Consider the following 13,788-nt stretch of genomic DNA (forward strand, 5'->3'; position numbering starts at 1 on the left):
TTTTTTTTTAATTATTACTAGGGTTGAGCGAATTGAGCTTCGGATCATAGATCTAGGGTCGAGTTGTTAAAAAAACGTCATTTATAATGCTGTTTCTGTACAGCATTAAAATGTATTTGTTCTGTGTAGGAAAACTTCTTCTCGGCCGAAGTTGTGCGAGACTTCGGTGAATGACTACGGTATTCCTATCTGCATTTTTAAAAACATTTAAAAATAGGAATCTGAAGTCGAGTTTGGTACTGGCTGGTACCTTGGTACCAAAGCCGACTTGGGATTCCTATTTTAAAAATGTTTTTAAATATGCAGATAGGAATACCGTAGTCATTCACCAAAGTCTTGCGCAACTTCGGCCGAAATGACGTTTTCCTACACGGAACCAATACATTTTAATGCTGTACACAGAAACAGCATTACAAATTAAGTATTTTTTATCGAATCGACTTAACTTGCTCAACCCTAATTATTATTATTATTATAACAGCGTCCTTAACCTCTTCACGCATTTGGGCATAACTGTACGTCGGAATTGCATTTAATTTAGCGCATTTGGGTGTACAGTTACTCCCTAGCTTCAACCTGTCACCGCATCGTCAGCCGTAGTCACAGGGAAGTGATCGCAACTGTCTCTGACAGTTGCCGGGCATAGCTTGCTGCCACTGGACCAATCACACCAGTCCCATGCCAGCGATTGCTATAATTGACCAATCAGTGCAGACTGGCCAATCACAGCGCTGAATGCTGGATTTGTCAGCATATCCAGCTCTGACAAGTTCCGATCTGTCACAGAGCTTCTCAGGGAAGGAAATTGCTGCTGCATAGCCTGTGAAGAGGCTCTGTCTGAAAGAGGATAGTGAAAAATATATGAACAAACCCCCCAATCTGCCCTCCCCACCACCCCACTTGTCACCCACCCACCCACTGGGATCTGTGATTGACTGGGATCAGCGCCAAAGAGTTACAGGTCCTGCTCTACCTGAGCTGACATGGGTAGCTGCAGACAATAATATCCCCCAAGTACCGGATTTCACTTCCTCCTCAGGCATTAAATTTGACACCACAGGGTTCGAGGCCATCAATTTTTTGGACCTTTTTTCCAGATCCCCTATAAGGTTCCATTCACACGTCCGTAATTTGGGTCCGCATTCGTTTTGCAATTTGCGGACCCATTCACTTTCAATTGGGCTGGAATAGATGCGAATCAGCATTTTCGGGATCAGAATCCATTTTTTCAGGATCCGCTTTTCCGGGATCTGCAATTCCGTTCCTGAAAAAACTAGAACATGTCCTATTCTGGTCCGCAATTGCGGACCAGAAAAAGCCTTTTCTATTATAGTGTCTGTTATGTGCAGTCCGCAAATTGCGGATCGCACATTGCAGGTGTCTGTGATTTGCGGATCCACAAAACACTTACGGACGTGTGAATGGACCCTAACATTTATGTTGTTCAGTTCATTGCCCAGTATCCCAGCTCTTTCTATGACAAAGGCCAACATTGGACCCCCACACATGCTGCAGAACTGCGCAAATTTTGGGGTGTGGCGAAAGCCACTTCGCCACGGTGTTTTGGAGGGGGCTGTTTGCCCGCCTCCTGCCCCTGGATTACGGGCCCTCTCATCAGCCAGGCCTCCTTTGTTCACAAAGGACTTGTACTAACTTGAACCCCTGGTCTAATTCGTGCCATTTTGGGATGTCAAATGTTTATGTGTATTGTAAAGGGTGGGACATTGTATACGTTGAGTAGTGAGGTCTGTTCCATTGTCTCTCTGTGTGTATTGGCGATGTCCCTTTGTCCTAAGAGATAATTGAATTATGTCTCGGTTGTCTCCAGGACAGAAGACTATTGTGTATTCTCCTGCCTGTGATGATTGTATCAACCCAGTGTGAGGTAATTGTATCACAGGCAGAGGGGAGGATTTTGTGTGGGAGTGTCTGAGTGTATTGTACGTGGTTATTGGCTGTTTTTACAAAACCCTGTGGGTGGTAACCTTGTTGGAAGATGTGTATAAATCAATGCTTGTGTGTTCAAATAAAGAGTTCCTGCTTTACCCCTTCATGAAGTTTTGGCTCATGTTTGGGGAATGGGATAACTACACTCTTGGGGATTGCTATATCACAATACTCCCCTGAGTATAAGCTCTTGTAAGAGCTTGTTCATGGTTCCTGCTCTCTGGATTTAGGAGAGGTTCACCCACTGGAAGCTGAAGCCCGGTCTTGGGTCCAGCGTGGGTGGAGGACGGTGAGACCCCAACCAAGCTGCGGCGGTTCGTGGGGTCTGTGGTGGTTATGGTGTCAAGTTGAGTGCTTGGAGCCCTCGGGAAGCACTAGGAGCATCCATCGACGGAGTTACCCGGTCGGGGTGCCAGGAGATCCGTTACATGGGGCATAGTTCTTCGTTTTGGTATCATAAGAAAGACAAGTATTCGTGATTATTGGTCCCCGGATATATTATATAGCACCCGCCTCTACCGCACACTTATGAGTTGAACACGTTTTGAGGCTATCCTCAAATTCCATCACTTCAATGATAAAAGTCTATGCCCACCCCACAAAAGACCCGGTATTGCTGTATTTAGGAAAAAATGCGTAACAAAGTATGGGGTGCATTTTGTCCTGTTAACCCTTGTGAAACAGCAAAATATGGGGCTAAAACAACATTTCACTGGAAAAAATTTAATTTATAATTTTCATGGCCCGGTGTTAATAAATTATGTAAAACACCTGTGGGGTCAAAACAAAAGTCTGCCCTCTGAGCCCCGCTCTGCTGTGCAGCCAGTTCTTCCATGGCTGCACGCAACATGGAGGAGCTTTAGAGAAAGCTCGTCCATGCCTGTAGTGTAACTGCACATGCGCTGCTTTTCCTAATCTGCCTAAGAGCAATTTTTCGGACTGACTGACCTTCATTTCTTAAAGTAATGATGGCCACTCGTTTTTCTTTACTTAGCTGCTTTTTTTTTTGCAATAATACAAATTCTAACAGTCTATTCAGTAGGACTATCAGCTGTGTATCCACCTGACTTCTCCACAACGCAACTGATGGTCCCAACCCCATTTATAAGGCAAGAAATCCCACCTATTAAACCTGACAGGGCACACCTGTGAAGTGAAAACCATTTCAGGTGACTACCTCTTGAAGCTCATGAAGAGAATGCCAAGAGTGTGCAAAGCAGTAATCAAAGCAAAAGGTGGCTACTTTGAAGAACCTAGAATATGACATATTTTCAGTTGTTTCACACTTTTTTGTTATGTATATAATTCCACATGTGTTAATTCATAGTTTTGATGCCTTCAGTGTGAATCTACAATTTTCATAGTCATGAAAATAAAGAAAACTCTTTGAATGAGAAGGTGTGTCCAAACTTTTGGTCTGTACTGTATGTGTGTGTATATATCTCATGTAAATATAAAAATGAGTTTCTGTCTGTCTGGACATCTGTCTGGACATCTGTCTGTTCTTTATGCGCGACCAAACGACCGGACCAATCTTCACCAAATTTGGACATCAGGTGTCAGGTGTCTAGGAAGGTTTTAGACCACGTCTCAGCTCTCTAGGACTTACCGTTCCTGAGATATTCCCAAAAAATGACCTGCATTAGCCAATAGAAGTCTGCAAGTCTCTAACTGCCATACACACATGTCCCTTATCAGCCAATAGAAGCTCACAGTTTTACTCCAGGTTTGCATAACAACCCAGCCATTTCTCTTCACTGATGTAGGTCAGCTTTAGGCTAGGGATACACGACAATAAGAGGGCAGGGGCCACTATTAAAGGGGCAGCTACTCTGGAGGTCACTGTTAAAGGGGCAGGGCGCTGTGGAGGTCACTGTTAAGGGGGCAGGAGCTGTGGAGATCAGTGTTAAGGGGGCAGGGCCTCTATTAAATGGGTGGGCACTGTGGAGCTCACTGTTAAAGGGATGTTTACTGTGGATGTTACTGTTAAGGAGGCAGGCCGCTGTGGAGGTCACTGTTAAGGGGGCAGGAACCACTATTAAAGGGGCAATTGCTGTGGAGGTCACTGTTAAAGGGGCGGGCACTGTGGAGGTCACTGTTAAGGAAGCAGGGACACTATTAAAGGGGCAGCTGCTGTGGAGGTCACTGTTAAGTCAGCAGGGTACTGTGCAGGTCACTGTTAAGGGGGCAGGGAACAGTGGAGGTCACAGATAAGGGGACGGTCCCCTATGGAGGTCAGTGTTAAGGGGCGGGTGCTGTACAGGTCACTGTTAAGGGGGCGGACCCCTGAGGAGGTCACTGTCAAGAGAGTGGGGTGCTGTGAAACTTACTGTTAGGGCTCATGCACATAACTGTATGCCCTCCGAGACATACGGTCCATTAGCGGGCCATATGTCCCAGAGCGGCATACATCGTGCGCACAGGAGCGCACAGCATCATAGATTACCATAATGCTGTACACATTGGACTGCCCGTGGGACAATAGTCCCGCGGGCGGCCCAACATGCACAGCATCATTGTAATCTATGCGCACAATGTATGCCGCTCCGGGAAATATGGCCCGCTCACGGACCGTATGTCTCGGAGGGCATACAGTTATGTGCATGAGCCCTTAAAGTGGTGGGCTGCTGTGTAGGTCAAAGTTAAAGGGATGTGCTGCTGTGGAGATCCCATTTTAGGAAGGCGGGCCACTGGGGGGGGCGGGGCAGTGTTAAGGGGTGGGGGGCTGTGGAGTTGCCTGTTAAGGGGGCGGGGTGCTGTAGAGGTCACTGTTATGGGGGATACTGTCGATATCTTTTAACGACACACACAAACATTAAATGACATAGATGAAATATACCCATGCAAAGCCGGGTCCTTCTGCTAGTATGTCTATATGTATGTGTGTAATTACATGTATATATGTGTGTGTGTGTATATGTATATATATATATATATATATATATATGTATATGTATTGTAGGAGGGTTCAAGGGATCGTCGTGAATGATAGATATGTGTCACCGAGGTTACTGGCCTCGGTGAAGCAAGAGCCGGTTTCATGTGTTAGCATCAGTTGCTGTTTGACACATTGCTTTTTAATATAGCTGTAATAGCTGATCCGGGACAGCTGTTACTTGGAGTAGTCAAAGTGCTGGGTGGGTGACTACTCCCCATATTCCAGGCTGGGTCTTGGTTTGGGCTATAAAACACAGGCAGCCCTGTCAGGTGGGGTGGATTACTCCTTTCTGACAGTGGAGCTCTGTCAGTCTCTGTGTTGGGACCTGGGAGTTTGGGCCTGGATTAAGGCCTGCTACTTTGTTGGTGTGAAAGCAGGCGGATTCTGCTTTGTCCAAGGACTTGTTCTATGCTGCATGGTGTGAAAAAACACCAGAATCACAAGGTGACTGTTTTTCTTGAAACTGACTTTTTTGTTTTGTCATTTATTTAATGTGTGAATAAACACTGAACTGTTTAATTCAAAGACTTTGTTGTTGCCTCTATACTGCGACCGCTAACCTGCCTATCAGAGCGAATCCCCACAGTATATATATAAATCTGTGTAATTACATGTATATATATGTGTATGTATAAAACTGTGCCAAAAAAAACACATTTTTGGTCACCTTGTGCCATAAAGAGTAATATTGAATGATCCAAAAATCATATCTACCCAAAAATGGTACCAATAAAAACATCAACTCTTCCCGCAAAAAATGAGCCCGTGCACAAGATGATTGACAGAAAAAAAAAAGTATAGCTTTCAGAAAATTGTGAAAACAAATTTGTTTTGTTTGGCCAGGGATGTCATGTGATCACTCCTCTGACGATGCATGCTGTGATGCATTCTGAGATTTTTACTTTCACTTTGAAGCTTCTCCACCCACACAGCCTCTCATCAATGGGAGCATGCTATACTGACCACATTAGAAAAATTATATGCAGACATACTCTCTCATGATACAAATAGCTTATTTAGTTATTATCTGGGACCCTTTATTTATTTTTTTATGCGTATGTTGGCCAACTCCTTTAAGAAGGAGTGGGAGGGGCTGGAAGAGGAGGCAGGGGTAGCAAGGGTGCACAGAGTGGATTGGACCCATTCTCAGTGCAATTAACTTGTTCTCCAGAATGAAGTAAATTATCGCTGAGTGACAGGTATTGCATTCTCCTGAGCTAGCCCTACAAAGCATTGTATTGTATCTGGTTTAGCAGTCAATTTCCTGGTTTAAGGGCTCATGTCCATGACTGTTGTTTTAGTCCGCATCCAATCTGCATTTTTTCCGGATCGGATGTAGACCCATTCACTTCCATGGGGCCGCAAAAGATACGGAAAGCACACCGTGTGTTGTCCGCACCCGTATGTCCATTCCATGGCATCTGCAAAAATATATAACATGTCTTATTCTTGTCCGTATTATGGACAAGGATAAGACAGTTCTATAGAGGGCAGCACATTCCATTCCGCAAAATGCAGACCGTACACGGCCGTTATCCATGTTTTGCAGATCTGCAATTGGAGATCTGACTTATATCAAGATATATGAAGAAAATAATCAACACAAAATTTTGCATCTCAAAATGACCAATGCCTCATGCAAGTGAACACCAATTTAACATGATATATACAGTATTATAATTATAAATGCAGAATTGTAACTTACTCTTGTCTCACAAAACGTAGTTCCTGGCGTGTAGTTTCTAACTCAGTTTTCAGATTGTGCAGTTCTTTTTCATGGGAAGATGACGATTCTCTCATTTGTTTGCTCTTTTCCAGAATATCCTGAAACATATCATCATTTCATTTAGGGCTCGTTCACATGCATTTGCGGATACGCAATACACGGGCACCGTTCCATGTGCATTCCGCATCACGAATGCGGACCCATTCACTTCAATGGGTCCACAAATCCAGAGGTGCGGAACGGAACACTACGGAAGCACTACGGAGTGCTTTCTAGGGTTCCGTTCCGTGCTTCCGCACTGTAAAAAGATAGAACTTGCGGATCCGTCCCCATTGACTTACATTGTGTGCCAGGACGGATCCATTTTCTCTGACACAATAGAAATTAGTGCCAGACTAATCCGTAATGGCTATAGAAGACATAATACAACCGGATCCGTTCATGACGGATGCATGTGGTTGTATTATGGTAACGGAAGAGTTTTTGCAGATCCATGACGGATCCGCAAAAAACTGTAATGTGATAGTAGCCTAGTTTTACTTGTCCAAGAGATTACAGGTTGGGTCCATGTTCATATTCATTATGTACAATGGTCACCACTATGCACTCTACATAATCTTATCTAAATATAAAAAAATATAGTACAAATGACCAATACTTGTATGTGCTAATACACAGGCTTTTGTAAATGAGAGTAATTCAAGTGTAACATAATTGGATTGGTTCCTCAACCATGATAAGAACATTGCCAAACTGAAAGCAACAATGTCCACTTCACATGAATGTGAGGGAGGGGGCTGGTAATTACCATAGTTCTAGTATCTATAATTAATTAGCATGCTAGTACACATTCAGTTCTTTAATTTTCATGTAATTGTATCAATAAAATATTCAATTGGGGGTTAATAAGAATGACATGATGGTAAGACTAGATGGTAAGGAAGAGACATGGTGGTTTCTAATAAAACACATAGGCCTCTTTCACACGGGCGTCATATTTTTGGCCTGGATAAGAGACGGGTGCGTTGCAGGAACACCCGCGATTTTTCTGCGCGAGTGCAAAACATTGTCATGCGTTTTGCACTCGCGTGAAAAAAATCGCGCATGTTTGGTACCCAAACCCGAACTTCTTCACAGAAGTTCGGGCTTGGGATCAGTGTTCTGTAGATTGTATTATTTTCCCTTATAACATGGTTATAAGGGAAAATAATAGCATTCTGAATACAGAATGTATAGTAAAATAGCGCTGGAGGGGTTAAAAAAATAAAAAATAAAAATTAACTCACCTTAGTCCACTTGATCACGAAGCCCGGCATCTCCTTCTTTCTCCTTTTGTTGAATAGGACCTGTGGTGAGCATTAAATACAGGTAAAGGACCTTTGATGACGTCACTCCGGTCATCACATGGTACGTCACCATGGTAAAAGATCATGTGACGTACCATGTGATGACTGGAGTGACGTCATCAAAGGTCCTTTACCTGTATTTAATGCTCACCACAGGTCCTATTCAACAAAGGAGAGATTCCGGGCCGCGATCAAGTGGACTAAGGTGAGTTAAATCATTTTTTATTTTTTTTTAACCCCTCCAGCACTAGTTTACTATGCATTCTGTATTCAGAATGCTATTATTTTCCCTTATAACCATGTTATAAGGGAAAATAATAATGATCGGGTCTCTATCCAGATCGTCTCCTAGCAACCGTGCGTGAAAATCGCACCGCATCCATACTTGCTTGCGGATGGTATGCGATTTTCACGCACCCCATTCACTTCTATGGGGCCTGCGTCGCGTGAAAATCGGACAATATAGAGCATGCTGCGATTTTCACTCAACGCACAAGTGATGCGTGAAAATCACCACTCATGTGCACAGCCCCATAGAAATGAATGGGTCAGGATTCAGTGCGGGTGCAATACGTTCACCTCACGCATCGCACCCGCACGGAATACTCGCCCGTGTGAAAGGGGCATAGGCCCACTTTTACTATTCAGTTCACACCTGTTACTGCAAATTTGCAAAGACATTAAAATAAAAAATAAATAAAAAAACAGGTAGGAAAAGTGTGTGCTGTGAAGCTGCATGTATTTTTCAACTCATTTATCAAGTCAAAGATTAAGGCTACATGCACGTGAACGTTGTTTGTTTCCGTGTCCGTTCTGTTTTTTTTTGCAGGTAGGATGCGGACCCATTCATTTCAATGGGTCCGCTTAAAATGTGGACAACACACCGTGTGTTGTCCGCATCAGTATGTCCGTTCCGTAGCCCCGCAAAAAAAATAGAACATGTCCTATTCTTGTCTGTTTTAGGCATTGTTACAATGGATCTGCAAAAAAAAAAAACGGGTGGCATACCGATGGCATCCTTTTTTTTGCGGATCCGCAATTTGCGGACCTCAAAACACATACGGTCGTGTGCATGTAGCCTTAAGAGAATGTTTAGGATTAGGGACAGATTGGGTTTTTGTATTCCATTCCAAAAAGTCACTGGGTAGCCACAAAGAAAATGTCCCCCATTGTTTTCAGTGGAAAGTCACAATTATGTCTGCGACTGTGGCAAGAAAAGGGATGTCTTTTCTTGATGTGGTCACAGCAATAAACAGAGGTTGCATGAATGGCAGTGCAGCATTCTCTGGGGTGGCCGACTGGTAGCCTTTTTGGTGCGAAATCTGTGATTTACAGTAACTGAACAACAATCAGAGCAAAAGCAAGCGGCTATAAGTCCATTCATGGATTGTCAGCAAGCATAAAACAGAATAGAAGTACACACAGGCTCTATTTACTATATGCCCGACATCCGTAGAGTAACACAAGCAGTTTACTCTCAGCCAACATCTATTTCTCATAACACCACCATAAACATACTGCACAAACTTGGCCGAGCATGCAAGTTTTTTTCAATGAGGAGAAGGGTATGAACACCTGCCAAACTCCCCAGAATGCAAGTGGTTGCTAAAAACAAATGTCAGGAGAGGTGTACGTTCCTCTTTAAATGGGATTTTCCAAGCTCATGTGCTCACAATAGGTCATCAATATCCAAATTGGGGTGGGGCAACACCATTCATTCCCATCAATCCACCATGCAACCCCTTACGCTAGATCACCAGGCACACTGGCACCCCTTTCAATACCCTTGACCAGTGTTATTCAACTCCATTCCTCAAGTACGCCCAACAGGTCGTGTTTTCCGGATTTTTTTAGTAGTGCACATCTAATATATAAAGCTTAGTGTATGTATGTGTCCACTAAAGGAATTCGCACCGTCGTACTTACAATCACGAAATTTGGCACACAGGTACATCAGGTTTTCGGTAAGGTTTTAGACCTGGTCTCAGCTCTCTAGTACATACCGTTCCTGAGATATTCCCCCAAAAAATGCATTAGCTAATGACCCTTATTAGCCAATAGAAGCTCGCAGGCCGTTAATCTGCACACACACAGTTTTTCTCCAGGTTTCCGTAACAACCCAGCCATCTTTACTGCTGTAGGTGAGCTTTAGGCTACTTTGACACTCGCGTTTTTCCTTTCGGGTCTCTCACAAACGGTCCAAAACTGATCAGTTTTGCCCTAATGCATTCTGAATGGAAAAGGATCCGCTAAGAATGCATCAGTTTGCCTCCGATCAGTCAGCATTCCACTCTGCCTGCAGCGTTTTGCTTGAAGAAACTGAGCCAAATGTATCCATCCTGGCACACAATGTAAGTCAATGGGGACGGATCCGTTTTCTCTGACACAAGCTGGCACAATAGAAAACGGATCATCTCCCATTGATTTTCAGTGGAGTTCATGACGGATCCATCTTAGCTATTCTACAGCATAGGCAATATTCAAATTCGCCGGGTATGTGCAAGCCAACAATCTATCCATGAGACAGGTACAGTCAGCATACCTTACAATGGCAGCCTTGTGTGCAACGAGACATTCAAAACAAGATCTTATCTGACTGAGAGCCAGTCAGCCTCAAAGATGGTCATGGTCATATGGGAAAGACATGATGCAAATTAGCAGAATCTGCATGTTTTTCCCATATGCCCATGTTTATGCAAAATAAAAACTATTTTTGTCACCCTAAAGATAATGATTTAGGTGCGCAGGTCCCCCCATGCCATCCAACAGAAATCAAGCAACTTTGAGGCTTACTGGCTCTCAGTCAGATGAGAGCTGGTTTTGAATGTCTTATCGCATACAAGGCTGCCATTGTAAGGTATGCTGACCATACCTGTCTCATGGATAGGTTGTTGGCTTGCACATACCCGGCTTTTGGTATATAGCCTTTGTGTGATTGTCTGTTATTTGTTGTCTATTGTATGTCATAGGTAATGATTTGTTTAAAAAATAAAATAATATAGCATCTATAAAAAGAAATTATTAATGATAGGTAGAAAAATACTTTTAATAAAAATTCATTAATAATAAGTAAAATAATGATTATAAAAAAATAATAATGTTATGGATGATAGATAGCATAATAAGGATAAAAAAAAAAAATACCTAGAATATTTGCAATACAAACGGACGGATGCCCAAAACACGAGTGTGAAAGTAGCCTTAAAGGGGTTCTGCAGTTATTTTAAACTGATGATGTATCCTTTGGATAGATCATCAGCATCTGATCCAGCGCACAGGGGTCACGACTGGTATTACTGGCCTTGTGGGGGCTTAGCTACATTCAAGTGAACGGAGCTTAGCCCCGCCCAGGCCAGTATACTAGTGGTGATGTCACTGGGCCTGCAGTAAACAGCGAGCCGCGGCGCTGGCATTAGGGCCACTGCAGCGCTGCTGCCTTCTCAAACAGCTGATCGGCGGGGCTCCCAGGTGTCGGACCTCCGCCAATCAGATGCTGATGATCTATCCAAAAGATAGATCATCAGTTTAAAATAACTGCAGAACCCCTTTAAAGGAAATCTGTCACTAGGATAATCGCTATTGAAGAAAAGCCATGGCCTAATAGCTGTGGATGACACTGTTGAGGGAGCAGAGTGCTGTGGAGGTCACAGTTCAGGGGGCAGGCCACCCTCAAAAGACTAACTTAAAACCCCCGTCCCCAGGTCCCGTAAGCCAAGCCCCTGATCCGGTTAGGCCATGCCCCCACCCACTTCGCAGCCGATGGGGATTGAAGAAATGTAGTTAAAATAAACTTCTGTCAGCTGCAGAGGTGGGAGGGACTGTGACTTTCTCCCTGCAGCTCACACTCAGACACCACAGTGCTGCTGTCTGAGAGTGAGCTGTTCAAAAGGACATCCCTGTGTCCGTTCAGGCACTGCACCAGACAGAGGACAGGGAGTCTGAAAGCCGGACTGTCCGACCTACAACCGGACCTCTGGCCACCCTAGGGCCAGGCTGCTGTGGAGGTCACAGTTAGGGGGATGGTCCGCTATGGAGGTCAGTGTTAAGGGGCAGATTGCTGTAAAGGCAACTTTTAAGGGAACGGGCCCCTGTGGAGGTCACTGTCAAGGGGGTGGTGTGCTGTGAAACTCACTGTTAAAGGGGAAGGCTGCTGTTAAGGTCAAAGTTAAGGGGGTGGACTTTTGTGGAGGTCCTAATTTAAGGGACGGGGCACTGGGGAGGGTCAGTATTAAGGGGTGGGGGGCTGTGGTGGTCACAGCGGTTTTAGAAGGCACCAGTGCTTACCAAGCACAGCGCTATACATTGTATAGTGGCCGTGCTTGGTATCGCGTTCAGCCCCATTCACTCGGGTTTGGTTCCAAGGTACCACTTGGAACCGAACCTGAGTTAGGGAAATGTTTTTTTTACAGTACAAATGATTTTATGCGAGACTTCGCGAAGCAATAATTTCTGCTTATCGCAGCCAATACATTCCATTATTGTATGGAGCTCCTGCTCCGCACAGTATTATAACAAAGTTTTATGTGAATCGACTTCGGATGTTTCATTCGAATTCGATTCGCTCATCCCTAGTTATGACCGCTCTGCAAACCATTGGTAGTGGTCATGCTTGCACTATAGGAAAATGCATCAGGGACTGTGGGACCACACACAGGCTAGTGCTTTTTCCTATAGTGTGCAAGCATGACCACCACCGATGGTTTGCAGAGTGGTCATAACCTATGGAAACGATACAGTGTATAATGTGATGGAAAAATGAATCAAGCCAGCAAAGGAGGCAATATGGACAATCACAATATATTAGTAAGTGGCTTGTATTAACTTCCTCTACATAATAAATGCTATTTGCTGAAGTGAGACAACACCTTTAAAGTCTTGCATTTTTCCTGCACAGATACAATCAAACTAATCACAAACTACATATGTGTGAAAAAAATACAAATAGTGAGCGCAATCGCAGACAAAACTTGCATGAAAAACCATCAGTACTCCTCGTGTGGCATAAACCCCAAAGAGGACTAACACATAATTTCAATAATAAATATTTTGAACCTTAAAACTGCAGGTTCTTTAGTCCTCCTGCACACAACGGTATCCGTTTTTGCAGTCCGCAAATCACGGATCTGCAAAACACAGATACCGAGGACTGCATGACACAATTTTTTTTTTACTGTTGCAGAAATGTCCTATCCTTGTCCGCAAAATAGACAAGAACAAGACATGTTCTTTTTTTTTGCGGGGCCACAGAACAGACTTACGGATGCGGACAGCACAGGGAGTTCTGTCCGCATCTTTTGCAGCCCAATTTAGATTAATAGTAGTGTTGATCGAGCACCGTAGTGCTCGGGTGATTGGGGGCTCAGGCCGAACACATTGTGATATAATGGAAGTCAATGGGAGAACCTGAGCATTAAACCAGGTACTTCCTGCTCTAAAGAGGGGAGGGTGCCAGGTTCATAAGAAAATGTCAGAAATTGTTGGTAACACCACCGAAATGGTTCTGTAACAGCATGGGGAGGATGTATGGATGCATCTTGGACTCGCTGGTCGCTGCTGGGAACTATGTTGTCCAAATAGTATGCCACTTTTACATAATACAATAATACGCACAAAACCAAGGGAAAAAAAAAATCGATTTTAGAGGGAAAATTGATAGAAAACATTCTTTCCTGAATATTTACTTGTATATAAAGTGCAAGTGCTGCCAAAAATTACAAGGAAGAGGCACTCCGATACACCCTTAGTTACACATAAAGGAGGGCATCATACACACTCTTTAAAAATTATGATTGATGGCCTGCTTGTGACCCTCAAAAACATTAGGAGCAAGG

At 43.8% G+C, this 13,788-nt stretch overlaps 1 protein-coding gene across 2 annotated transcripts in view; it reads right to left on the minus strand.

The window, feature by feature from the left end:
• The window catches only part of DCTD (dCMP deaminase), an 82,063-nt gene that overhangs the window by 48,839 nt on the left and 19,436 nt on the right, over nucleotides 1-13,788 (minus strand). For both annotated transcript variants that reach the window (XM_044288512.1, XM_044288431.1), the window contains one exon: nucleotides 6,591-6,709. In XM_044288512.1, the coding sequence (XP_044144447.1) occupies nucleotides 6,591-6,685 (95 nt within the window). In that variant the 5' untranslated portion in view covers nucleotides 6,686-6,709. The remainder of the gene's footprint in view (nucleotides 1-6,590; nucleotides 6,710-13,788) is intronic.

Source organism: Bufo gargarizans, chromosome 1 (assembly GCF_014858855.1).
Source record: "Bufo gargarizans isolate SCDJY-AF-19 chromosome 1, ASM1485885v1, whole genome shotgun sequence".
In the NCBI taxonomy this organism is placed as follows: domain Eukaryota; kingdom Metazoa; phylum Chordata; class Amphibia; order Anura; family Bufonidae; genus Bufo; species Bufo gargarizans.